The sequence below is a fragment of the Xiphophorus couchianus genome, chromosome 24 (genome assembly GCF_001444195.1).
Source record: "Xiphophorus couchianus chromosome 24, X_couchianus-1.0, whole genome shotgun sequence".
NCBI lineage: Eukaryota > Metazoa > Chordata > Actinopteri > Cyprinodontiformes > Poeciliidae > Xiphophorus > Xiphophorus couchianus.
In genome coordinates this window covers 2,300,584-2,328,097 of record NC_040251.1, presented here as the reverse complement: position 1 = coordinate 2,328,097, position 27,514 = coordinate 2,300,584, and the positions used below count along the sequence as shown (strand labels likewise).

Here is a 27,514-nt window from a genome sequence, read left to right as displayed (position 1 = left end):
GATGATTTTTCTTCAACAGGGATAAAAAAGCTGGTTGAAGTTGATGGTAATCTGGATTAAGCCAACCACAGCAATGTAAATGCTCACTAAACTTTTTACATTGCACTTTGTAAAAAATCTCTCATTTTACTTCTGCTTCATAATTACGTGCTATTTTGTGTTGAAAATAACAACAATGCGTCGGTTAATTTTTATCTGCTAGCCAGCAGCACAGACAAAAGAAGTGTAATTATTCCTTGTAATGCCCTTGAGAATATTCGAATGACATCAGAAGGATGACTACAACACTTGTAATACCACTGCCAGTGGGAGAAAGAGGAAGGAGGGAAAGACGCAGGGAGAAAGAGTAAAACATTGTCTACGCCAGCTGATTTATGTGGGGGTAGTTTGTGTGTGTGCGTCTTTGTTTGTAACAGGCTGCTTATGCTGTGTGGAAAGCTCTGCAGAGTCAGAGAAGTGACTAGGCTTTTTCGACTGAGAGGAGGAGAGAGACGGAGGAGTTAACAAATGAAAGCGGCTGGCTTGAGTGATTGATGACAAGGGTAAGGAAAAGGAGGAGAGAAGGCAAACTGGAGAGAGAGCAAGTGCCTCGACGTTCGTATCAGCCCCCCAGCAGGAGTGAGGAAGGAAGAAGAGTCAAACAAGCTGACGCCCTGCTTCGAATGAATGGACTGAATGAACACACACCATCCTTCATCCCTCATTCGTCCCTGCTGAGCATCACACAGGAGGATACAACTCGCCGACCTGTCTCCCAAGATTCTCTGCTTTCCGATATACAGAGTCTTGGATAATAACAACAGTGGATAATTCTGAGTCTCCTCAACCGTGGACGTCAACCCTTTCAGTCCACCTGTAAGAAGGCTTTACCTCGATTTAAGACAAAGGTAAAGTTCGGAAGATATGCTTCGGGCTTCTGATCCTACTGCCACCTGCAGTGGAGGCTCTTGATCACTGTGGAAGCGAGTGTCCGTTTTCATCATGGGGTGCACAACCAGTGTGGTTCTGTTGGAGGGGTTGCGTTCCATCCTCGAGAGGAACTGTACTTATGTCAAAGGTTCTGTGGAGCTGGGGGCTCTGGAGGAGGAAGAGGAAGCGCAGAGTCTTTGGGGATCTCATCAATGGATACCCACCACTGCTCTGGTAAACAATTGCTCTACTTTAACCTCAAAGTTGTTGTGTTTTAACCAGTTCTGGAACAGTTAGCCACACTGAAATGTCCATTGAGCATCTGCTTTGTGAATGAAAATTCTTTGCTAATATAAGAGGAAAATGGGCCGACTATCTTGAGATGATAATATGTTATCAGTAGCTCAAATGAACACTTACTACAACCAAAGTTGATGGAAAACCACTTCTGAATTCACAATATAGAGATAAACTAAGGCTACACTTCACACATTCTCACATTAAGCATTGAAAAATAACAGTTTATAAATATATTCCTAGTCTGCTGAGTCTTAATTTCTGTTATACAATTCAGATGATTGGTTAGAATTTGTTCCACAAAACATGAAGGCATTATTCTATCTTGCCTTCTCTCAATGGTTTAGGTTGATGGTGCTGATGTATTGATATATTTGCCACCAAGTGAGCACGTTTCAATCCATTCCTAAATGGGATATGCGATAACTGTCCATGGTGATAACAGCTGGTTGAGTCACTCAGTCTTTAATTTTGTTCTTCTGCTTTATTTAAATATGAGCGTAGATCCTAAATCCAACATTTGCCCGACTGTTTTACACCAGGTAATGCTGTTAGCATCTCCTTCTGGTACTTCGTTGCGTAGGAACTGACATTTCCTGGAAGCTGAAATGAAACAGGACCAGTGCCAAGACTGAACATCATACCCACGAGAGACAATGAGGACCTTACATTGGTAACAATGTGAGCTCTCCTTTTATAAGATGGGTGTGATGGTGGAGCACTGAATGGACGACCAGAAATGAATCCTGTTGTAACCAGCTACTCTAACCTGGACACAGTAACTTGAATTAAGAGATGAAGAAATCATATTTTCATATAAGGCTTGATCATATATTTTTTTCATACCATAAAAACGTTTTTGTTTTTACTCAGGTTATTTCTGCCTGATATTAAAACTGTTTAATCATCTGAAACATTTAATTGTGACATCACTGTAACTTTGGCATAGCCTACTGCTAGGCTTTTTATATGTTTGTTTATGTTAAATTAAGAAATTAGCAAATGTATTGTCATTATAATGGGACATAGACACAGATGTGCCTGTATGTGACATCGTCTTGAAAGGCAAGCCTATTTAGGGACTTTCTGCACTTCAGGAGATGTGAGTACCTATAAGAAGTCTGATGTCATTAGCACTAAGGAAACTCCCATCTCTCATATTAAGTTGCGGCAGATGTGTTTTCTTGCACTACCTATTGGCTCTTATTATGTTTTAATGCTTTGTTGCTCTCCCTTTAATGGAAAGTGTTTACCTTCTTACTTTCATTAGCTTTGCGACAGATCAATGGATTTAGGTATATTGTTATTATTATAAGGTGTACAACAGGTTGGATCTTCTCTGTTTTATAAGCAGCATTCTGACACTTCGTCTCTTCAGGGAGCCTGTAGTAACGGTTGACTCCCAAACATGACGTCAAGCCCGGCCTTATGCAATTCTCTCTAGACTTTTAGAGCTTCGTCTCTTCTTACGTGCGCAAGCGTTGGGGCTTTGGGCGCACCTCTTGGGAAGGGTGGAAGGGGCTCACATGTTCTAATTGGTTCAAGCTGAGTAAAAACAAATGGACGTCATCCCTCTCCAGCCCCTTCCCCCCTTTCTTCCCTCTGTGAGAGCTTCATCTTTTTCTTTTAAGCTCTTCCACAGATGGCCCTGCGAATTGATTTGTTCTCACTCCATGTATGATCACTTTCTTAGACACAATAACACTTGTGGTATCACTAACATGGTACCAGTGGGTAGCTCTGGGAAGTTTGATGGTGTGAGAGTGCCGATAATGAGGGAGGATGACCTCAGTGCGGACGGCGTCTTGACAACGGGCTGATTATCATGCAGGGCTGGTGACACTGTCACCATATGACGTTTGGCTCTATAGGGGCAGAATGATGCAATATATTATAGCCATAATGGAGGATAGTAAAGCCTCAATATGGGCTATTTTAAATAAAGCAGTAATTTTTTTTCTCTAATTTCCAGCAGTGAATAAAGCTTTTCCAGGTGGAAAAAACCCTGAATCTGTATTACATTTTCAAACACAAACCTTTAAAAAGTTACCTGCTAAATAGGACTAACATAACTTGACGAGTTTAAACAGTTTTAGGGTTTCTAAGCTTTGAAGCTTTGATGAATTTTTTAAAGGGGTAGCAACAGGAAACACCAGCTTAAGGGGATTCCTCCGCATGTTTTTTTATTTTTTATTTTAAATGAGCAACTGTGGCTTCATTTGTGTCCTTCCTATGCACCAAAGTCACAAGAGCTTTATCAAAACCAATTTTAACTGTGGGAAATATATCTGCTGTTATGATGATTTTATTTGTAACATATACGTTAGCCAAGACTTTCTTCCGTTTCGTGGATTCTAGGATTTTGACCAGAGAAGAATGATTAGCTATTGGGGCGAAATTTAATTTGTATGGAACCTCAGCTTTTAATTAGGGAAGAATGGTAACTAGCTGCCGTGACCAAACTAAGAGTACATCAATCACCACAACTATTAGTAGATCTGATAAATATCTGTGTGTCTTTTGAGGGATTTTCCATGACACCTCAGCCGATTGCACTGCTACACAGGGTGGTTATGCTTCAGAGCTTCCAGTGTTTTTCTAAGATGTGGTCTCTCTGAGAGGTGCATTTCAGCCTGTCCCTTTGAAGCTGGCACTGTTGAAACAACTTATGCAAATGATCTGAGAACCCTGCAGTGCAGAAAGTAAAACTCGCGCTCAAGCATATGCTCGCCTACTTTTGTGCTAAACTTTCTTAGCGGCGATGGTGCTGAAACTGCAGCGGAGGAACGACAGCCTTTGAAGTCATCCTGACCCCTTAGCTTGTCATCCTGCCTCCCCTCTTCCTCAGTTTGTGCACTCAGATGCTCTTCTAACTCCTCTGCCAATGGAGACAGTTGGATATTAATCATTCTCTTTGAGTCAGAAAGATTCAAAACATCACTGATATGTGGGCGCTGTGCACAACACAGCATGTTTTTTTTTGTCTGAACGCTATCAGTGTCATGGTTTTAAAACACACAGTGTGAGAGGAACAGCTGAACCGAGGCCTCTTTTCTGCTAGAAGATGAAAAGACAGCAACTGTCCACAGAGAGAGCTGAGTGTTACAAGAAACCCGGGGAAGCTCTTCCCGAGTCCTTAAACTTTAACAAGAGATTGTGTGTTGCACCTTAAAGCCGGAGAAGGAGGAAGTGACCCTACTGTGGGAGTCTGATGTTGTAGAAATACCAGAGAAGCAGTTCAAAGCGGAGGAAAAGTAGCAGTGCCAGTGTTGACTCTAGAAATATTGTTACTGTTACTGCTCAGTTATTTTGAGGCTTTTGTAGAGTCTGTCTTACAGGAAAACTGATCATTCAGAGTAATCAGCATGAGAAGCACTTCAAAGGCAAAATAAAGGGATTTTCTTCAACTTGACAAGTAGTTTTGAAAATGCAGGTATTTGATATTTGCATAGATTTGCACAGATTATTGACATAGTGACATACGTTTGTAAACGTTATGTACTGCAACTTTAATTTGATATATCAGCTCTGGTGATAATGCTAATTAGTGGACATACGTTAACTTACCATGTCCCTATGTTCGAATTGTTTTACATTTTTTTAAGAGTACCATAATTTTTGTCCAGATCTTTTTTTTTAGTTTCTTTTTAAAAATTGATCCACATTCTTAAAAGCAATGTCTGGTTTTCATTGGTTAACTGTCAGTAAATTGTTATTTATCATTGCTTTTATCAGTTATTTTAGTGACCTTGTGGGTTTTCCACTCATTAACAGAGGAGTACCAACAACTTTGTCCTCGTGTTTTTTGGCCCAACCTTCAAGAGTCGCACCAATACGATCATATTTTGGTTTTTATTTTTGACTCAGCGCCTACAAAAATAGACCAAATTGTCAGTGCTCCGCCCCCTTGCTGAACAGCTGGAAGGTGTTTGTACTGATATGCTGTATTTAGTTATCTCTAAAAGGCATTGTGTTTATTATGGTAGATTGTCTCATTTCCCTTCATCCGTCCCAGTGTTCAAGAAATCTCATGGTTTGTGCTGAAGGGTTTTTATTGATATACTGTTCTGATGAACAATATGTTTTCACAACGGACATGTCTTGAGTATTAACATGTGAGTCTTTTGTCATTTTTGTTAATTTGTCTCACAAAATTTCTTACAATTTAGCTAATGTTTTTCTAAATTCATCCTCCTTGTGCATATGTCTTGTACAGTTGAGGTTGACTGTTATGTCCAGAGAGGATGTCCTTCTTTTTTATCAAGACTGTAGATAAATAGGCAGGTGGGGCTGGAACATGATGACATGATCCATGGGTCTTTTCCAAGTTTTTAATGAGGGAGGGGTTGTTGTACGTCCTCTCCTTCTCCTGCTGCACATATTCTTACATCTGTACAGCTGTGAGGGTGGGAGGAGTCATGTGTTTCTGATGAGAGACAGAGCAGGGGAGAGAAAGGGAAAGGGAGGCCAGGCCCATGGTTGAGTAAAAAGAGGGAAACTCGCTGGACGTCATCAAAGCTCTTGAAACTTTTGGAGACAGAAGACAGCTTTCTGAAATGCCATCTTCCGCCTGGCCATAAGGTCTGCACCGGCAGGACTTGACCACCATGCAGTGTCGAACAGCCAAAGCCCCTAAAAGGGAGATGGTGATAGAGAGTCCACAGCAGTACAAAAGTTTGGCTGAAATTGAGGCAGAAGTTGAAGGAGTGCCACAGGTGCCAGCGGTGAGTATGTTCCTACTCTGCTGTGTGTTGAATCCTTCAGAAGCTGCTTTAAATATATTTCAAAGGGCCCGACTTGATGATGGGAAGTAGCAGCTTGACTCTATGCGTCTCAAGGGAGCGGATCTTTTTTTGGAAGTGGAGCACTTGTTGCTTCTTTTGTTCATTAACCCTTCCTGTGCACCGGAGTCCAAGATTTTGGCCAGTCTGATTAAATTTTTGTGTTAAAATAATAAACATTTTTTTAACAAAACAAAATTTTATTTTTAATTTCAAATGGATGTTTTTCTTTAATCAACGATGTCGTCACAATTAATGTCAGATGCACGTATGAAATGCATTAATGCTAGTTAATTACTGGAAAGTTACTCTGGAAAGCCACTGAGTTCACAGCTGCTTGTCTGCCTGGCCAGAATCCCATGATAAACTGGGGCTTATAACTTTATGCTTATCAGACCATCTTTAACATCCACAGGGCTGAGAAATTTGGAGGGGGTCATTGCATTGCATCACTGGGAAAATCGCTTAAATAAATCAAAACTTACCGTAAATCTACAGCCAGACATGTGTTTAATTGGCCTCATGTGTTTGTTGAATCAAGTCCAAGAGGCTAATCCAAATATATAAATCAATTCCGTGTCTACCAACTAAAAGCTTAGTATTATGTGATTGTGGTCATTGGTTTGATTGAGATTTTGCCCCATTACATGTATAATTCTCCTTGGCCAAGACAATAGACAATAGACTGATCTTTATATTGGTGAGGGTTTGAGCAAGTGTCACTCAACTGGTCAGTATGACTAAAATGCACTATAAAGTTTAAGTCCACTTACAATTTTTTCATAATCCGTCATTCTGTATTGTTGTAGGCATAATGAACATGGCTCAGACTAACAGCCTCAGTAAGCAGAGTGTCTGATCTAACAAAACATTTGCTGCCTACTAGTACCTTTCTACCTGGGCTACAAGTCTTATATAAACTTATATATTTTATTGAAGATGCTATGCCAAAAGTGATCCCGTAATTGCGACTATGTTTAGCTGTTTACTTGTCTATGCCTTATAAAATTCATTCTTCAACTTTTGATGAAGTTTGAAATACTATTGCATATTTGCCTTATGTTTCAGTGCTTCATTAGGTGAATTCCCAATCTCCAGCTAAGCTGGGATGCATTTTTTTTTCATATGTCAAAATATTCTCCTCGTTAGTATAGTGGTGAGTATCCCCACCTGTCACGTGGGAGACCGGGGTTCGATTCCCCGACGGGGAGTGAGGTTTGTTTCAGGTCCCTCTTGAAAATGAGATCTAGATCTCAACGGGGTTTACCTGATTAAATAAAGGAATATTAATTCCTTGGCAGATGTGTTGCATCTCAATTCTGAGACATCTGAGAATCGCAACTTTCAAATGTTGAAGCATTCAACATCATGTTGTATTTAAATTATATCTTTTAAAGTTTGACAGTTAGTGACTACGAAGTTGAGTTGCTTTCAGGTGGATCTCATAAGCTTCAATATCAATAGTAAGCAACCAATCCTAATTTTGTGAACTAAACTTTGATACCCAAGTGTTTTGAAATGAATACCAAAGCTGTAAATCGTATAATAGATTTCCAGTCAGTAATACTGTGAAACCTGTTTTCCTACCAGACATTCAGTGCACAACTTAGGCATGACCTTTTTTAACTTAATTTGTCCCCTGGTGCCATATTGCGCTACCCCCCAATGTCATGATGCCCTGAATGGTGAGCCATATTGCCAGTATACAAACCCCTAACTTATCATAATTATACCAGACTCGCGTAATAGTACATTTTGGTGTGAAGAGACAAGAATTTTTATTGCGTATCACTCTCCTCTCTGTACAAATTATACATTTTTAGCAACATAACATTACACCTTTATCTAACTTCAGAGAGAACTGTGCATCTGCTGCTTATTGTATTGTTAATTATCTGTGTATTTTTGTTCTCAATCTTTACTAAGAAAACACATCCACATTTTTAGAGGTTTGGATACCTAAATCCCAGTTGATAAGGTTATTTTTAAGGGAGACCAAACTCAGGGGTTTTCCTGTGGAATGCAACAGCTGAGGTCTGCAGTGTCAAGGGAGTATAACATCGGGAACAGAGCTCTGCTATCTTATTTACTGTCAAACATCAATGCCTTGGCAGTTCTTTTTGCTTCAATGATATAATCTAGAATGAAGACTCTTGTTTAGGGAGTACACGGTTCCACCACAGCTTCGAGATGTGATGGATGTATGTGCTACGGACAAATTCTCTGCAACTGCGTAATGCTGTGTGGGGCCAAAATCTCAGAGGAATGCTACTGAATAAAAGCATAAAAGCAGTTCTGAAGATGAGTACTAACAAGGTGCAGCCAATAAAGTGGCCAGTTGGTGTAGATCTGTCTCTGTTGCACACTGGTATAAAGAAGTAATGTGTACGTCTGAGAAAAAAATGATTCCATGAGCTGCAGTGGCCACTTCTTTAGATACTGAACGTGAGCCTGTGACACTGCGACTGGTACAAATACTCACACAATCTCTTGCTCGCTCCCCTACCCCTTCCGTCATCCAACATCTCCTCCTCTTGTTGCCCATATTCATTGTGCCAGTTCCTGTATCTAGAGCTGCCAGCGAAAGGACAATAGCAACTTGTTGAATGCTACAAATTTACCATTGTGAATGCGTCCAGAACATATGAAATGGTCCTGTTGTTGTTGTTGAACAGGCACAGTTCCTTTATGATAAATCAAACGAAAGTTGAAAAGGCTGGCCTATTGTTGTGTTTTGTTCCTGCAGGTAAAACCAAAGATCATAGAGCCTCTGGACTATGAGAATGTTCTCCTCCAGAGGAAGACCCAGATCATAAGCGATGTTCTGCGTGATATGCTGCAGTTTCCTACGGAGGACTTCCAGGTGAGCAAGAGCAACTCTGAGCATGTTGATGGATTTATTACTTTTGCTTCCTTTTCCAAAAATAAAATGCATTTTTACAACATTCACAACGTTATTAAGCAATAAGATGCATAGGGAAATATCTTTTACCTTCAAACTAATGTTGCTTGCGTAGAAATGTGAAGTACTTCTACTTAAAACTGTGTCTATGCTCAGACACTTAGCTGTTTATAAAAGTGTCTGCCTCTCCAATATGAACTATTTCTCCATCTTTGGTATCTTTAGTGCTCCCTTTTGAATTCTGCTTTTGCATTTTCACTTCGAATTCTTGAATTCTCAGATTCTCAAAAGCTAGTTCTAAAGTTAGTTCTCTCAGGTTTTCACCTTTATTTGCTTCTTAGTTTTTACTGCAGTTATCACTTGCAGTAAAAATAATGAAACTAGATGAGGTTACCTTGAAATAAAATACACTCATCGTTGTATATGAACTAAAATATATTGAATCCAAGACTGAATGTTTATAAAGGAACATCCAGCCTACTCCTAGATTATTGTGCAATCGGTCGATGATTGGTGGTTTTCATTATAAGGCTGTCTCTGTTAGTAACTATCCACAACCAGTGTGTGTTCCTGTGTGTGTGCAAGTGTCTGTGTGGTTTGACCCAGTCTGTCCATCTGTCCAACCCACCACATGTTTCACATCACTGGGCTGAGAGACACAAAGCATTTAAACAGCCAGACACATGGGTGTGGCAAGAACAAGTACTGCACTCCAACGCTGATAAACATTGATTTAAAGAGTAGGGGTTCATAGTTTGGTATGTTTTTAGGAGGATAAAAAACCCTATATTTTTTCCTTTCAGTCAACACTGAAATAGTATGGAACTGTATACATTGTTTACTAAGTAAAACTTAGGCTATAGGCATCTGGGTTTAAGCGTTACTCCGTGCTAGTGATGTTTGCATTCAAATGATCCTGACTCAACTGAATAATTAAGTTGGAGGTAGAGCTAGCTCAATATCTTACTGTTGTTGAAATAATGATTAGATCAAGATTTCGATTGATCCACCTTTCTGCTGCTTATCAATAGAGGAATCTTTAAAGCAACAATATTATGTTAAATCAACTTTCTATTGCTTTACATAATGTTGTAATGTTATTGCCTCATCAAAAACACACCTGGAGTGTTGCCTTGATTCTTTCATGCATGTATGAGTAATCCTTTACTCTCAACCATTCAGCTGTGTAAAATATAAGAACTGATTGTGCTATAAAATGATACTGTGTGCTTGGAAAACACATAATAATGCCCCTTTAAGCAGAGTTTAATAATGGCCAGAGTCGTAAAGCTCTGACTCATCAGTCCTCTCCCCGCTGTTTTGAATTTACAAGGATTTTAAAGTTCCACACAACAATGTCCTGCATTTGTGGGGGACATGCTGAACTGACAAATCCCTAATTTCTCTGTAAACACACATCCTCACAAACCTATCAAAGACGAAAGAGATTTAATGAGAGAAAAGAGATTAAATGTGTGGTTATAGATTAACCACACATTAGCCACACAACAAAGGTCACTACTCTTTGTTTATGTAGTGCTCTGCAAAATCATTCATGCTTCCTATACCACTTTCATCACATTCCAACCACAAACCTCACTCTATTTTATTATTAGGCTCATATGTGATATACCGACACAGAGTAGTGCATAATTGAGAAGAGGAAGGAAGATGTTACATGCTTTACAAATCATATAAAAGTAAAAGTCTTTGTTGTATTCAATCCTATTTACTCTGAGATTAAAATAAAATCCAGTGTTACCAATTATCTTCACAAAGCACTTGATTTGCAAATAGTGTCCACCTGTGTGTAGTTGTAGAATGTAATAGTTGATGGAATGGCTTTTAAAAATTCACAGATCCCTATTGGGAAAGTATACTGTATGTAAATAATTGCAATTAACAAAAATATATACAATTAATGAGTATTGGAAAATAGATTCCAGGTATCACCAGCTGTGTATTTAGGGTTTTTACCCTGCTAAAAGGTGAACCTCTATACTGTTTACCTTTGCAAAAAAATGTACCTTTTTTATTTAAGAACTTTATTTCATTTACACGCATCCATTTATTATTATACTATTTGATGAATTCAGATGTGACAAAGATGCATGTGAGGATGGTGCAAGACATTGACCCAGTAGTGAGGATGAATTCATGGTAATCAGTTTTGAGCTCCTTGTTCACACTGTGTATGGACATACTAACAGAAATGTGGCAAGAATTTCCAAATTGGATGTTTGCAGATGACTTTGTGATCTATAGTGAGTGAAAAGAGAAGGTGGACAAAAGCTGAGATGGTGATGGTGTGATTTGGACAAAGTGGGAATTAATGTCACTTGAAGAAAGTCAGAATACACACAGGTGATTCTGCATGTAGTAGAGTTTCTAATTATGGACAAGAAATGATTTGCTGTGGTGCTTCCTAAAGGGAGCAGCCAACGTAAGACAATTTAGACGCATTTAAAGTCGAAGAAGAAGAAAAGTAAATCAAAGAACGCTATGTAAATTTTCCAGATTGAGCCAAATATGATTTTGTTAGCCAAAATACCTGTGTACACACCCAAATATGGCAGAACGTTTAAAACCTTGCGAGCTCAAGAGTGTAAGAACCAGCGACTTGTGACAAACGAGGGCATTGTGTCACTGCGTCCAACTCGTTTTTGTGAGCTGAGTTGAAAACCAGAGCACTCTTCTTAAGCAAAGGAAGTGGCAGCCTCTAGTAATTTTGCAGACCCTCCGACTCAATAGCCTTCACAGCCTGAGGCACATTTTCTATGGACCCATACTCTACTCTGTCTGACATTATAAGGCTAGGAGGGGAAATAATTGGGTCTGGAGTTTGACTGGATTGACTCAGATCCTACAAGAGTCATTCCTTACTCTTTCAGCCCATCTCATCTTGTCCTATTGGCAGTGTGTTTAGCATATAAAACACACAAACACACTAGAAGGGATTTTTATAAGACTATATAATTTAAGAATGTATACAATTAAATTAATGAATTGAAAAGCTACATATGAAATAGTGACTTGGTGTTTTACATAAAGATTAGAAATTTTCACTTGCCGTTGTTGTAAGGTGGATCCATTCTTAGCAATCAGCATGCCGAGGTGACTGAATCGTTTTTATTACAGAGAGTGCATCTGCATAGATGAAGCAATGTTGTTATTTTGTTTTTCATGCAAGATTTGAATAGAATTTACATAAATTCCGTACCAGTGGAGCATATTTGAAATATATATGTATCATGATGTTCAAAATGGCAACAACAACAACAAAAAAAATCTATTGATCATTGTTTTGCTACTGATCAAATGGCATACTCTCAAGAATACCTAAAACAGTAATACAATGGTGTGTTATTTATTTATAGCGGTGTATCTTCAGAGGCCATTGAAATAAAAAGCAGACACACAATACCTCGATGGTTGAGAGGCAACCAGTGTTGTTGATTTCAGTTAGTATAGTTGTAGACGTTAGCATGGGAAGTGCTAAAGTGAGGCCTTCGGTCTTGGTTGTCTCTGGAGACTTCTTAAAAAGCAAATAAGTATCCAGGAACCAGAAGGACTCCTGCTTCTGTGGTTCCACAGATCCTAGAGGATTTCTTCAGCTAAACCAGCTGTGATGGTTCAGGCATCTAATGAGGATGCCTCCTGGCCTCCTCCCTTTGAAGGTTTTCAGGATGACTCTGGGGCAGATGTAGAACTCGCTGGAGGGTTTTTATAAATATCCCTTCTGGCCTCAAAATACCTTTGGAAGCCCAAAGACAGACAAAGTAGTTTAGTTAATTAATTAAAGGGGATCAGTACATTTTGTAATCTTGAGGTATTGTAAAATGAAATTTGCCCTCCTGCCTGACAGAATGGATGCGTTGTGTGATGTGTTTTTCATGCCTCTCCCTTCAGATCTCCACCCTGCGGCGCCAGGGACGGACTCTGCTCTCCACTGTGCCAGAGACTGCTGAGAAAGAAGCTTCCTCTCTGTTTGTCCAAGAGGTAAAACCAATACATCCATGGATGCTAGCCTGCTTTGACCATTTTAAATCCCTCCACGAGTGCCAAAGGCTAGGCTTTGACTGAAGCCCTGCAATGTCCTTTTGATTGATGTGCTGCCAAATTTGATCTACTTTTAGCCAAGCACAATTTGCTTTGTTTCTGCCGTAGTTAGAGCACCTGGAATTCATACCCTTCACACCAGATGGATACTGGTACCTTTCATTGAACATTAAGCCAATCACAGCTTTGATTTTCTTGTGCAGATAAAGCTGGTTTGATTTCAGAGAGGGTTGTTGAGAATAACAATGCTAAACGAATCCCGGTCATTCGTTTGGCTTTGAGAGGAGAGAAAACTCATCTGCTGCACATTTGGAATGTCACTATTGGCCTTCGTGTGAACTTTTATTTGCGTTCTCCACCCTCTGATTTCCTGACGGTACGTGTGCCATTTATTGTCCAGAGATGGAGTCCATACTTTATTGGCACTTGACCCCATGTTGTGTCAGAGAATCTGCTCTGAAAATTTTTGGGATGGGACTCAATATAGAGCACAGTACATGATAGTCCCCCACTGCTGTAGCAAGGCATTACATCATAACTCCATCTGGAACAGCTGGGGTTACTTATACAGTTGGATGTTTTCTTTTTTTCTTACCCTGAATTTATTTTTCCATTTTTACTGACCTTTTGTCTTGGACATTGTGGGTTCTATTGTTTTTTTTTATTGAGGAATTCAGAGAGCTGAAGAACACATACTGAGATAAGAAATACAACTACTTGCTGTATTTTGTACGCTTTTCCTATTTTCCATTGTCTGATTTTTCAATTTTGATGTTTCTCCTTACAGAGTTCTGAGCATGAGCAATCCATTTAAGCTCATGCCGGAACTTTAACTAGGTCACTTGAAAATTAAGATGTTTTTTTTCTTGCTAAACGTGAAAGTTAGTTAACAGTTTTGTTTCAGATACAAAAGCAGAACATTGCACATCTAAACTTTTATTATATTTGTCTGGAAATATTTGAAAGCCCATGACTTCCCTGATGTTTTTGAGCAAAGTAGCAGCTCCTCTTCAACATTTTAATAAAAATGTGTTTTATTCATTTAGCCATAACTAAACCCACGTCAGTTCAACTTCATTTCCTCTCATCTTATAACCTCTAACCCTTTTTTTTGTTCCTTTCTCTCTGCAGTGCATTAAAACATACAAGTCTGACTGGCATGTGGTCAACTACAAGTATGAGGAGTATTCTGGAGACTTTCGCCAGCTTCCACAGTGAGTGTGTGTATTTCAGATGTGCTTATTCTTTGACCAAAAATGCCCTAAGCTAAAGTGCACTAAAGCTTTTGAAGCTTTAAATATACAGACAGAAATGAGGAAACAGGAAGTCTTTGCAGCAGACTGGTCATTATGGAAGGTCAGATTAGAGATACAGTTTAGTTGCACTTTGTAAATTGCATTAGACTTTGTCGTTTTTATCTCTAAACTTGAAATGTTAGTATGTCTTGGCAACTTGTAATTCTATTTTAAACATGTTTCTTCATCTTGTAATCGTCACTAATTTAAATGTTATTCATGAGACCGTTGGATCTATAAATACATTTTCTCTTTAGCTAATGTTCCCTTTAAGGCATTTAGTAAATCTTATTGTGCTCAGCGACTCTGCCCTTTGTTTACTGCCCGGTAGCTGATGTAGCCAGAGCTCTAGAAGCAAGGATACCTGCCATGGAGGTACTACAACAACAATAGAGAACTTCCTTTGTTTTTCATACCCCGATACAGACAGCTATTTTAGGAGCAATGTTGACTAATACCATTAAAACAAAAGGAAAATTCCAACAATGCTTTGGGCGTCCTTGGCCAAGCCGCTTTCCTTGAGTGCAGGAATTAACTCCGCAGATGTCGTGTGATGTTTAAGTCATGGAAGGGCAGACGCTAGATAAATCCTGGCCTTGGTTTGGACTGCTTATAGAAGTAGTTCCTCAGAGAAAGTTGGGTGGTGTAAAGGTCAAAGGGCAAACGGTGTGTTGTTTGAGTTGTACTTTCATAAAGGGTTGCAGTTTTCAACCTAAAAGGTAGAAAATGAATTTATATTATTAGTACTGTTTGTGTGCTTTTGGGGTTGCAAAACGCACTTTCTGAAAAGTATTTACACCCTTTGAATGTTTCCATATTTTGTCATGTAAACACAAACTCCAGTGTATCTTATATTATGAAGTAAACAATCACAAAGCAGGGCATAGTTGTGAAGTGGAAGGGAAATACTTTATTGTGTACTTTTTCTTTTTTCTTTTCCAAATAAGCATTTGATAAGTGTGATATACATTTGTTTTCCACCCCCTTTAATTGGCACCTTAAAGTTTTTATAGGTATGTTCCTACTAGGTTTGCACATATTGCACACAGAGAGGCCATGAACATCAATCCTATTGACATGATGCCGCCACAAAAATATCAGTTTTAGCCTTCTCTTCAATTTGCTCCTCCAATTTGTAATTTGAAGAATAAAAAGTCATTTTACCTTTCTTATGCACTACTTTGTGGGCCACCACATACAAATGCATAAAAGAAAATTTTAAGATTTTAACATTATAAAATATGAATTCTGTGATTTTTTTTTTTTCTTATTTTTTGCCGCTGCATACTGCTCTGACTTCAGGAAGGAGTTCTTAGTTGCACTGTCTAATTAGAAACCATGGGTATTCATTTGAAAAATGTATACCTTGAATTTCTTAGGCATGACTTAAAGTCACAATTGAAGACAGTTGTAGCAGTGCTAATGAATAATGAAAAATGACTGTATGACAAGAGGAAGTTTAAACCGAACTAAGTGAAATAAATGTGACTTTTCTCCTTCAGTAAGGTGTTGAGACCGGAGAAGCTTGCTGCCCACGTGTTTGAAGTAGACGAAGACGTGGAAAAAGATGAGGTAGAGTTTCCAAACATCTCTCTTCACCCAGGAAGTCCTGTTGATCCTCTTCTCCTTTGGAGAGACGTAAGTAGAGAGCAGTATTATTTACCTTAATGAAACTTTTTTTTTTCTTTCCGTCTCCTCCAGGATGCAGCCTCTCTTGGATCTCAAAAGGGAGGCGTGTCGAAGCATGGCTGGCTCTACAAAGGCAACATGAACAGTGCAATTAGTGTTACCATGAGGGTGAGCATTCTAGAGGAAATGTTACCCTTAAATAAAAATCTCTGTTCAACATCCATCCTCATTTGTCTCAGTTTTCAAAAACACAAAACCTTTGCTCTAGTTTACACTGCAAATATTGGTTCGCTTGAAATAAAGCAAAACTGACTTACAAGTAACTTTTCAGAAACATATAGCAGCTTGTTTTAAGTCAATAATCCTTCATTATTGATGAAAAAGTACTAGTTCCACTAGCAGATCATTTAATTATAACATGGGGAAAATGTCTTCTTAAAAAAGTATGCCAGTGGAGCTAGTACTTTAAAAAAAAAATCAATATCAATAAATTATTTACTTAAAACAAGCTCCTATATCTTGCTGAAAAAAGTTTGCAATTTTGCATTGTAGAACTTTAGAACTATATAGAGGTGTTTATTTTTCATTCTACCCACGTCCAGATGAGAACGAAACCTCAATAATCAATGCTTTTATGTTTTCAATGACTTTTAAGGCAAAATGTTTGCATTTTTTTTCTTGCACATTTGGAGATCAGATTAGGCCTCGCTATAGATAGCCCTTGACGTTTTCAGTATACCCATGGAGCTTTCCCATGCCCTGCTCCCTCTTTATTTTTAGAATTATCCGATAAACAACACTGTGGTTTTCACAATCTCTATTTTAATCCTCCAGTCCTTCAAGAGGAGATACTTCCATCTGGCTCAGCTGGGTGACGGCTCCTACAACCTCAACTTCTACAAAGATGAAAACACCTCCAAGGAGCCCAAAGGAACCATCTTCCTTGACTCGTGCATGGGGGTTGTTCAGGTAACGTTGCCTGTGCAAGGATTCTTTGAAACTTAAACTTGAGGATAAAGCTTGGGATTATGCGCGTTCTTTCAGAATAGCAAAGTGCGTCGGTTTGCGTTTGAGTTGAAGATGCAGGATAAGACCACGTTCCTGCTGGCTGCCGACAGCGAAGCAGAAATGGAGGAGTGGATCAGCATTCTGAACAAGATTCTTCACAGCAGCTTCGAACAGGCCATGCAGGAGAAAAGGAACGGCGATCTGAATGATGGTATTTTTTTCTGATCTCCTCAACAATTTTTGTTTTTTTTCCCCTGCCTATTTCACACTGTTTCTAGTGCATTTGTTCCAAATATCTTGTGGGATTTTAAAGCTTTTTGCACATGTTTTTATTTTTAAGTTTCCCTCCAAGGAGTAATGTTACACTTTGAAAATCATCCATAGCTTCCTAACCGAAATGTTTCTCTTTTGGTGTTTCTAGAAAGGCAAAAAAAAAAAAAGAAACAACACTTCATTCTGATTCTGCTATAACAACTACAGCTAACAAAAACTCATGCTGATCTCTCTAACAGATGAGGAGCATGGAAAAGCAGAGCTTTCCTCTGGAAGCTTTCAAGACAACTTTCAGGTAACCTGTTTATCTATTTAAACTATTCATGTCACCCAACAAATCAAATCTGTTACTGCTTGTGAGCCCCAGTAGGATTTGATGTGCAGAAAGTCTCCTGGTTATTTGTAATCGAAGCTTTGAGCTAATTAGTCAAATGTCTGTGTTTTCTGGAGCCACATTTTCCACTTGGTGGCCATTCTGCGCACATCTGGATAAATGTGTTTGCTTCTCCAAGTGGAATACTTCTCCTCCGAGGGAGTGGCATTCTAAAAACAATCACTTAGACCTACTATGGGATTTGTTTTCTTTAAAAATAAACAACATTGATGATCCCAGATAGATTTGTTATTCGCTGCTGCTACCTTTATACTTGCATTTCAGCGTTTTGTTTTGGTTTCTTAATCAAAAGTATTCACACCTCTTGAACTTTTGCACAAGTTTTTAGGTCACAACAAGCAACAGTGGTGCATTTTGTTGGGATTTTATATGTTAGACCAAGACAACATGGTGAAAAGGGGAGAGAAAAGGATACATCATTTTCAAAATTTTTGGGAAATAAAAACCCAATGACCTCCTAGAGGTCTGATTACAAATGTACACAAAGTTCACTGTACTTTTATTGCTTTACAGCTCTCACCAGATACCAGATTCAAGCTCTTTCCGACTTATTCTATATCCTGCCCAGGTAACAGCCATTTTTTAAAACATTTCATTTGATTTCTACCAGACTGCCAGAGATATTGAATCCAGAATGAGAAGTGAAGCTCGCCTAAAGCTGTTTACTCTGGATCCAGACACTCAGGTGAGGACGTTCTGGGTTATAAGTATTGTGACAAGATTGAAGCCTTCTAACGACAACAACTACGGTTTGTCACAGAAACTGGACTTTTCTGGCATCGAACCAGATGTGCGTCCGTTTGAAGAGAAGTTCGGGAAGAGAGTCCTGGTCAGCTGTCACAACCTGTCATTCAACCTGCAGGGCTGCGTCACAGAAAACGAAGAGGGGCCCACCACTAACGTATGCTTGAGAGCTTCGGATGCATTTGTTGTTGAGCAGAAAGTTCACTTGAGTCTGAAGTGCTCCCTGGCATTTACGCAAATGCCAGGGAGTTTTAAATTGTTCAGATGGCCCATTTGGATGGTTGATTGTTAAAGCTCATATTGATGGGTTGGTATCCTGACTCCCAGCCAGGGCTTCACATGAAGCATTAGCACTAAATGTGGTTTCCTGACGTCACTTTTAGTGAAAGGAGAACTCTTCCTTACACAAGATGCTTAGCCATGAAAGCTCTTAGCACAAGACTGCACGAACCTCAGATAAAGAGCCTTGTGTAATGGGAACGATGGTGGAAAGCGTAAACAATAAGATCCATTTGGGCCGAACGAAAACTGTGAAGTACATTTGGGAGGAGGAACATCTGTTGTCTTCTTTGATATTTCACTCCTTCTCTTGGCCTTTACAAAACATTTCATCTCCTCTCTTTCCTGTGTTTCTTCTTTCTCCACAGGTTGAACCGTTCTACGTGGTCCTGTCCCTGTTCGACGTCCAGAACAGCAGAAAGATCTCCGCCGACTTCCGCGTGGATCTCAACCACCCTTTGGTTCGCCAAATGACATGTGGTCAAGGCAACGGGTCCAATTCGGAAATCATCGGCGATGGTCCCCCAGAAGGCCTTGGCCTGGCTCCTCACTACCCCACACAGGGGGTCTTCTCTGTAACTTGCCCCCACCCAGAGATCTTCTTGGTTGCCAGAATTGAGAAGGTCCTCCAAGGGGGCATCACCCACTGCACCGAACCTTACATGAAGAGCTCAGACTCCACCAAAGTGAGTACACAAGCAGAGATATTCACCTTCTTGTATAAGTAGATAATCACATTAAATAAATACATTCTTGTTTAGGTGGCTCAAAAGGTGTTGAAGAACACCAAGACAGCCTGCAGCAGACTGGGACAGTACAGGATGCCGTTTGCCTGGGCTGCAAGGTGCGAAGTTGGCTTACGATAGACCTGATGTAGTCTATCCACAGGTGGTTGTGCACTGAGGGTACCGACATTAAAACTCCAGATATGTTCCACCTATTTCACATAGTAATAGAATAGTAATTCTGATGGAAAGGGTTTGTGAGAGGGAGAAACGATGGGAACTGGAAAAGTTCAGACTTTCAGATAAAGTCAGTTCAGATTCTCCCAGAACAAAAGGGAAGAGTCCTGGTTAGGCCGACTTTCTCCGCCAGCTATATATAGAATAAATATAATATAATCTTAAAGGGATCTAAAATTCTGGTTTGAAATACAAACAATACAGACAGAAACTATAGTAAAGATCGATATTCTGAAAAAAATCATTCATATTGTGCATTTAAAAACACTATTTTTGCCAGACATCTACTTCATCACAAACATGGAGTAAATTGTTGGCAAGGTGCCAACTGAGTATTATTACAATAAAATATTTTTAAAAAGGCAAGAAAAAGGTAGATAAAACCCTTCACTTAAAAGTAAAAATAAAAAGCCTTTAAACACCAAGTCTATTTTCTGTTTGTGTTGTCTGTCATATTGGCATGCAAATCTAACATAAAGTTGTATAAATGTGTTACGCCTAGCTATACTATATATTCAGGTTCTTACGTTTTTTTCCTCTGCAGGCCGGTATTCAAGGATGCATCAGGAACTCTGGAGAAAAACGCTCGCTTCTCAGCTCTTTACAGACAGGACAGCAGCAAGCTGTCTGACGAGGACATGTTCAAGCTCCTCACTGACTTCAGAAAGTATGTTGTGTTCAGGGAGTTTTGTTGCTGTTGTTATTATTCTTTTTCCTGTCCTCCAAATGTGCTTTGGTATTTTTCTAATAAGTTCTTCTTCCTCTGTTTTCCCTGCAGACCAGAAAAAATGGCCAAACTCCCTGTGCTGTTGGGGAACTTAGATGTTACTATTGATAACGTCGCACCGGACGTACCCAGTAAACCTTTATTTATTTAATTTTCTCAGAACTTCTTCTAATCATCTATTTAAATGACTAGAAGTTAATAATTATCCCTCTAACCTTGCTGCTTGCAGACTGTGTCACTACCTCATACATCCCTGTAAGAAACTTTGAACAAAATGGTTCAGGCAGCGCTCTCCTGGAGGTGGAGGAGTTTGTGCCGTGTATTGCTAAGTGCGCCCAACCATTCACTATATATAAAAACCACCTGTATGTTTACCCGAAACACCTCAAGTATGACGGACAAAAATCGTTTGCAAAGGTGCGTATAGAAAAGGTAGTAATGGCATGTAGTTACAGTTACAGTGCATTACCATAACCAAAATAATGTTTTATTGTCTTTTCATTCACGTTTATCCCCAAGCTTGTGTTGTTGCTTTTTACATAACAAAAGAAAAAATGCATACATTCTTTTAATTTGTTGTTTTGAATAGCCAGAGCTTATCTGCAACATGAACTGTAGGTCAAAAGCATATAAGCTATCCTATTTGGAAAGCAATTCCTTTATTTGGCAGGCATTCTCTTATAATCATCACTTTGTGCTCCTGTTCAGCCCATGAGGCGACTGGCAACGGCCTCCAGCTCATTTAGGCCAGCTGCATAGCCAGAGAGAATTATCTGCATGCCAAGCGTCAGCTTTTGATTAATACATTAAAGCAGAGGAGTGGGTTTTTGAATGTTTTTTTTCCAAATAGGTCAGCTCGTTACAGGAAGCCAAAGATATTTAATAAGGCAACTCTCGGAAATCTACTTGGAAGTGTTTGTACACACACAAATTTACACTCTCCATATTTGTCTCCTGATTTTAATTTGTATTTTTGTGTTTTTATCACCCATTTACAGGCAAGGAACATTGCTGTATGTGTTGAATTTAAGGACTCTGATGAGGACGAAGCCCAGCAACTGAAGGTATATTTACACAAAACACTATGCTCTTCTCATTATATCTGTTTGAGTGCTCTAGGTTGAAACCCCCCCCCCCACAAACTCTTGAGCAGAAAAATAGCAAAAAATCTTTAACTTATATATACTGTAGCTACATATTGGACAATCCCTCATGGATTACAATGTTTGCAGACAACATTATGCTTTGTGAGAGCAGGTGAAAGAGAGCCTAGAAAGGTCTAAAGGTGCAAAACGCTTACATATTTGTTCACTCTTTCATCTCTTACATCCGTCTTTGCTGCAGTGCATCTACGGCCGACCCGGAGGACCTCTGTTCACCAAACAGGCTTACGCAGCCGTTCTCCACCACCAGCATAACCCCGAGTTCTACGACGAGGTATTCCTGCTTGCTGTTCCTCATTAGAGTTAGTTTATGTAAAGGCTTATTCGAAGATTGAATCGTCAATAAATCAGAGGAAGAATAAATCTCTTTATATTTCTGCCTACAGATTAAAATAGAGCTGCCGACTCAGCTGCATGAGAAACATCACCTTCTCTTCAGCTTCTATCACGTCAGCTGTGACAACAATAGCAAGAAGAAGGATGTAGTAGAGACTCCTGGTAGGCTGCTAAATACCCCTGGGCATATCTTATATATGTTCATTTCTGTGTAAACTGTAACAAACACACAGCTACATCTTTTTTTTATTTATTGTCTTCAGTGGGTTCAGCTTGGCTGCCGCTCCTGAAGGACGGCGGCAGGGTCATCATGAACGAACAGCAGCTTCCTGTCGCTGCAAATCTACCTGCTGGCTACCTCAGCTCCCAGGATGGCGCTAGCAAGGTGACAACAGTTAAGAAATTAGATTTTTAGATTGGCGTGCGAAAGGCCACGTGAGGGTCTGGATATGAATAGACGTTTGACTCTTGAATTTTCTGCAAATTTATTTGTATTCAAGCCTCAAATATGATAACACAACCGAACCGTTGTCATTTCATTTAGTGTCTCAAGGTTAAAAGATAGAAATCTTGTTAGCTGAGATTGGATTGGGACCTTATGCAGGCCCCGCAGGCTTTTACACCAGACGCCCCAGAAATCTGCTTAGCTTTAATCTATAACACAGGCCTCTGAAATGTTTGATGGAGATTTCTTTATTATAATTTTAATTACAGCCATTTTCTAATCTCCGCTGTACAGTAAAACCCCATCACAGTTTTGTCCCTCATGCTTCAGTAGGGAAAGACGATGCACCGCTTTAGGCAAATAATATACCAGCATCGCCTTCGTATGAATCTGATTCTTTAGCATTTCAATTTAATCTCCCGGTGTAAAACAGAAACGCAGCTGTTGCTGCCCGGCTATAGAGAAACAACAATGTTCAAGATTCAGTCGCCTAAAAATAGCAAAAAAGAAAAAGAAGAAAATAAATATTGATAAATGCATTTAGTTTAAATTTTCCAAATGTAGTAGGAACTATTCTGTCTAAACCTCTAAAAGCAAACGGCATCATCAACTCTTACTAGTTCAAAAGAACTAAATGAATAAATAAATGTAATTATCAAAGCGCAGATGAGTAAACAAAATCAAAACTTATTATACGGTTCAGGGTTTCCTATATTCCTCTTGTTTTCTTCTAATTTGCTTTGTAAAAATCTTTTTTTATTATTATTCTCTGAGATTGTGAGTTTTTTAATGAATTAAGAAGACAAACAACTGAAGCTATAAAATAAACTGTTACATTTGCCTTTGTGTATTCAAAAATATAAGAAAATGAAAAAGTGTGCTGTTATACAATTATGTTGACTTCACTGAAATAAATATAAATTCTTCTTCCAGTCTATTGCTCATGCCACTTTAAAAAAAAAAGCTTAACAGGCAAGTGTAGCATTCATTAACTTACCGTATCTATTATTTACCATATTGAATAAGTAGTTAAAAAGATTTAAACTTTAATGATCGCACATAAAAATCTGTTTGATCACTTTTGCAATTTATGCCTTTAAAGGCTTGAATCTCTAATCTAACCAAAGTCTAGATCCAAAATTATTTAGCGAAAGAGAAAAAGGAAAAAGAAGAGGAAAAGTTATGTAAATTCAAAAAGTGTAGTATGAAATTATAACATCATAAAATTGAAATAATGTTAATATTGAGCTGTTTTTGTTTTTATGAAATATGAAAGCTGTGTCCCATGTGGGGATACAGCTTTCATATTCAGAGTCACTTTTGCATTGATCAGTATGCAGCACAATAATTCATACACATTTATCACTGCAGCAATCTGGCTCCGAGATTAAATGGGTAGATGGAGGCAAACCGCTGTTCACACTCTCCACCCATCTTGTATCTACAGTTTACACTCAGGTAAACACACTTCCTTCATGCTCAATCTAAGGACCTGCTGTGTCTTTTTATGGGGTTTTCTGGATTGAGAACAATGATTCTGTCTCTTCAGTTAAATTATTTATCGCATCCCATGTTTTCACCAGGATCAGCATCTGCACAACTTCTTCCAACACTGTCAAAACATGGACATGTCAGAGCAAGCCTCAGAGGGAGAGCTGATTAAATACCTGAAGGTATTATGAGCTCCATTACCCTTAAATACCCAAAGCAAACTTAGCTTTCAGTTCATTTAGTAACCATTTCTTTTCAAAAGCTAAGATTTGCAAATATGATTGGTTTTTTAATAATTTTTTTTAGAGTCTTCATGCAATGGAGGGACATGTGATGGTCAACTTCCTGCCCACAATCCTCAACCAGCTGTTCTGCATCCTCACCAGAGCAACGCATGAGGATGTGGCCATCAACGTTACCAGGTAGATATTTTCTCCTTAATGCCATGTTTCTTCTTTTCATTGGACATTTGGCACACTCTTTGTGTTTTTCAAGACCTGCTGTCACACTGAAATAACAGAAATGTGATTTCTTTTGCCCTTTTTCTCCTTTGCTTTTCTTCAGGGTAATGGTTCATGTGGTGGCGCAGTGCCATGAGGAGGGACTTGAGCATTACCTAAGATCTTTCGTCAAGGTGAAGTTTTGTTATCATATCACTTGACAATGATATTCAGTGTGTTCCTGGAACAACTAACATATACTAGTGATATTTTTCTCCTTTCAGTTTGTGTTTAAGCCAGAGCCTTACTCATCCATCTGTCTAAGAACGGTTCACGAAGAGCTGGCTAAAGCCATGACGGCCATTCTCAAACCATCCACTGACTTTTTAACAAGCAACAAGTTGCTAAAGGTAACCTGAACGTGCTTATTACTCTGCTGTACAAATACAGAGGTAGGACTAAACACAAATTTACTTGAAAAAAAGCTATTTGTATGCAAAAGTTTACACTATAAAGGGGTAAAATCACTCTTAACGTTACCAGGACTAAGTTGCAGATGGAAATACAGTACTTGGATGGTTGGATGGAAGGAATTAGTTCTTATTTAGTTTGTACTGATTTTTAAAAATCAAAACTTTTCCACTTTAAGTGAAACTCCCTCACTTTATCTGATGTTTTCAGCACGTTCCAGGCATCAAGTTTCACTTTATGTCGAAGACTTGTTACTATTTCTTCAGAATCCCCAAATTTCTTTTCAGTCTCTAATGTTCTTGTTTCTCCAGCTGAATTACTTTTCTGAGTGTAAATGTGGGCAAAAGTTAACTTTGTGCTTTGGATGTAGAACACTCTACAATTATTAATAACTTTAAGAGCAATTTATCTGGGAACAACAATAACAAGAAAGTACAAATGTCTTCACAAATGAGTTTTAATGTGATAAACTTATATAGAGTTTGTCACAACTAAACTGTTAAAGAAACCAGGTATTTGCATATTAGGAAACTGTGGTGAGCAACATGGTATACCTATAGCTAATCAAAATGTTCACTCTCATACTTCAGTGTTTATCTGGTAAGTTTCCACTTCCCACTTCTAACTTTTCTTTTCCTTCCACTGACGTTTTTGTTCTGTGTTGCAGCACTCATGGTACTTCTTTGAAGCTCTGGTAAAATCGATGGCTTACTACCTCACGGAGAGCGGTAAAGTCAAAGTATGTGTTTTATTTTCTATTTCCTTCTCTTCCTGAGGTAATTTCATGTGAGCCTAACGCCCGTCCTCCTTCTCCCCCTGTTTCCTGTTCCCAGCTCTCGAGGAACCAGCGTTTTTCCGCGTCCTTCTACCACGCCGTGGAAACTCTGGTCAACATGTTGATGCCGCACATCACCCAGAAATACAAGGATAACCTTGACGCTTCTCGCAACGCCAACCACAGCCTGGCACTTTTCATTAAGGTTGGCCCTCCTCCCTTCTGCTCTGCAGGGAAAGTTTATGTTTAACAACTAGGGAAGCTTTTAGGAAGATAAAATGTGACTCACTGCCTACTTTGCATCCAGCACTGCTTCACCTTCATGGACAGAGGATTTGTATTCAAGCAGATCAATAACTACATGAACTGCTTCGTGCCTGGAGACCCAAAGGTGTTTTTCTTTTTTAAACACAAAGATTTCTTTCTAAGATTAATTGTTTGCCCTAAAAAGTTGCTTCTCTTATGTCTCTTCCAGACTCTGTTTGAGTTTAAGTTTGAGTTCCTGCGGGTGGTTTGCAACCACGAGCACTACATCCCTCTGAACCTTCCCATGCCGTTTGGCAAAGGCAGAATACAGAGATTTCAAGGTGACCTTGTCTATAAACCTCCTTTTTTATTGCATTTTGTTTCATAATTAACAAAAAGTTCCATCTCTTGATTTGTGCTTTGCTGCAGATCTGCAACTGGACTACTCCCTGACCGACGACTTCTGCCGAAACCACTTCCTGGTGGGCTTGCTGCTGCGGGAGGTGGGCGGGGCCCTCCAGGAGCCCAGAGACATCCGCCAGATCGCCGTTCAGGTGCTCAAGGGACTCATGATCAAACACACATTTGACGACCGCTACGCTGCTAAGGTAAGCGATGCTAGTTGCTGTTTCAGCTTTCTGATTGTGTTTCTGACGTTACAAAATACCTACACAGTCTGACTCCTTACTTCCATTTTTTATTTTTATTTATTCATTTTCATTTTTCACTCAATAATTAAAGTGAATAGTTCATGTAACAACTTCAAGAAATCATGAATGAAAAGGAGCAAAAAGAAGTATAAACATATAATATCTACCCTCTATTCACATAAATGGAAAATTGGAAAACTATTAATGACATTTTTAAATACACCGAAAAAACACAGACAAAAATCAAATGCCATATGACTTCATTGTGATAATTTTCTAATTTCTTTTGAATGCAGAAAGAGATTTAGATTATTCCATAAACTGCCACTTTTAACTCAAATTCATTTTTCCATTGTCGTCGTTTTGAATCAAATTTTTTTTAATCTCTGTTCCTTTTAAGTTGTATTTGCTTTTTCGTTTTACAAATCTGTTTTGAATATTGTATAGTAAAAAAAAAAAGGTTTATGTACTTTGCACGTGAATTTTAGAACAGTTTCAATAAGTTTGACTGTATAAATATTGGGTGTCTATATAATCCCCCAATCAGTAAATAATAGAAAATATACAAAGCCTTTTTGTTTAGTAACTTCTTTACCTTATTTAAAACAGAAATAGTTTTAGAGATTTTAACTTCTACAATAAATTTATTAGTAAAACTTTTTTTTGTTTTATTTCAGAGTCACCAAGCCAGACTCGCCACACTCTACCTCCCGCTGTTTGGCCTTCTTCAGGAAAACGTCTACAGGCTTGACATCAAGGACTCGGCTCCCCTCAGCAACCACAATGTAAGCCTGCCACCTGGTGGTGGGAATCCAAATTGCAGATGATCTTTCTCACTCTTTGGTGGTGGTTGTGTTTTTTTTGGTTTTTGTTTTCCGTGTCAGAACATGAGGGAAGACTCCCTTGTTCCAAACTCCATGGTAACCCCCCAAAAACCTGGAAGCTGCATAGAAAACGCGCTCCACAAAGATGTGTTTGGGGTCATTTCTGGGACAGGTGACCGACTCCTCGCTGCCTTGCTTCAAACGATTCTCCAGCTAAAACATCACTGAGAGCGCTAATATATCCTGTTTTCCTTCATTAGCCTCTCCTCACAGCTCCACTCCTAACGTGAGCTCGGTTCACCACGCAGACTCCAGAGGCTCTCTGGCCTCCACCGACTCTGCAAACAGCCTTCTGGACAAGAGCAGTGACAAGACCAACTCTTTGGAGAAGGTGCGTCTAGATTAAGCTTTTAT

The 27,514-nt window shown here is 39.1% G+C and overlaps 1 protein-coding gene across 12 annotated transcripts in view; it reads left to right on the top strand.

Annotated features, from left to right (window-relative positions):
• The window catches only part of LOC114140971 (dedicator of cytokinesis protein 9-like), a 71,816-nt gene that overhangs the window by 30,736 nt on the left and 13,566 nt on the right, over positions 1-27,514 (top strand). For 4 of the 12 annotated variants that reach the window (XM_028011323.1, XM_028011329.1, XM_028011328.1 and 1 more), the window contains 32 exons: positions 8,734-8,850; positions 12,799-12,888; positions 14,080-14,162; positions 15,746-15,815; positions 15,945-16,040; positions 16,707-16,841; positions 16,917-17,091; positions 17,393-17,448; positions 18,158-18,232; positions 18,308-18,448; positions 18,939-19,256; positions 19,332-19,414; positions 20,077-20,199; positions 20,311-20,390; positions 20,489-20,676; positions 21,258-21,323; positions 21,604-21,696; positions 21,809-21,920; positions 22,022-22,143; positions 23,575-23,661; positions 23,787-23,876; positions 24,001-24,116; positions 24,259-24,328; positions 24,419-24,544; positions 25,273-25,344; positions 25,439-25,585; positions 25,688-25,771; positions 25,856-25,967; positions 26,056-26,234; positions 26,954-27,061; positions 27,161-27,272; positions 27,361-27,491. In XM_028011323.1, coding sequence (XP_027867124.1) covers positions 8,734-8,850; positions 12,799-12,888; positions 14,080-14,162; positions 15,746-15,815; positions 15,945-16,040; positions 16,707-16,841; positions 16,917-17,091; positions 17,393-17,448; positions 18,158-18,232; positions 18,308-18,448; positions 18,939-19,256; positions 19,332-19,414; positions 20,077-20,199; positions 20,311-20,390; positions 20,489-20,676; positions 21,258-21,323; positions 21,604-21,696; positions 21,809-21,920; positions 22,022-22,143; positions 23,575-23,661; positions 23,787-23,876; positions 24,001-24,116; positions 24,259-24,328; positions 24,419-24,544; positions 25,273-25,344; positions 25,439-25,585; positions 25,688-25,771; positions 25,856-25,967; positions 26,056-26,234; positions 26,954-27,061; positions 27,161-27,272; positions 27,361-27,491 — 3,657 coding nt within the window. Of the gene's footprint in view, positions 1-454; positions 1,144-5,715; positions 5,931-8,733; positions 8,851-12,798; positions 12,889-14,079; positions 14,163-15,745; positions 15,816-15,944; positions 16,041-16,706; positions 16,842-16,916; positions 17,092-17,392; positions 17,449-18,157; positions 18,233-18,307; positions 18,449-18,938; positions 19,257-19,331; positions 19,415-20,076; positions 20,200-20,310; positions 20,391-20,488; positions 20,677-21,257; positions 21,324-21,603; positions 21,697-21,808; positions 21,921-22,021; positions 22,144-23,574; positions 23,662-23,786; positions 23,877-24,000; positions 24,117-24,258; positions 24,329-24,418; positions 24,545-25,272; positions 25,345-25,438; positions 25,586-25,687; positions 25,772-25,855; positions 25,968-26,055; positions 26,235-26,953; positions 27,062-27,160; positions 27,273-27,360; positions 27,492-27,514 lie in introns of those variants that run through there. The other 8 variants (XM_028011331.1, XM_028011327.1, XM_028011326.1 and 5 more) reach the window with 7 other exon arrangements.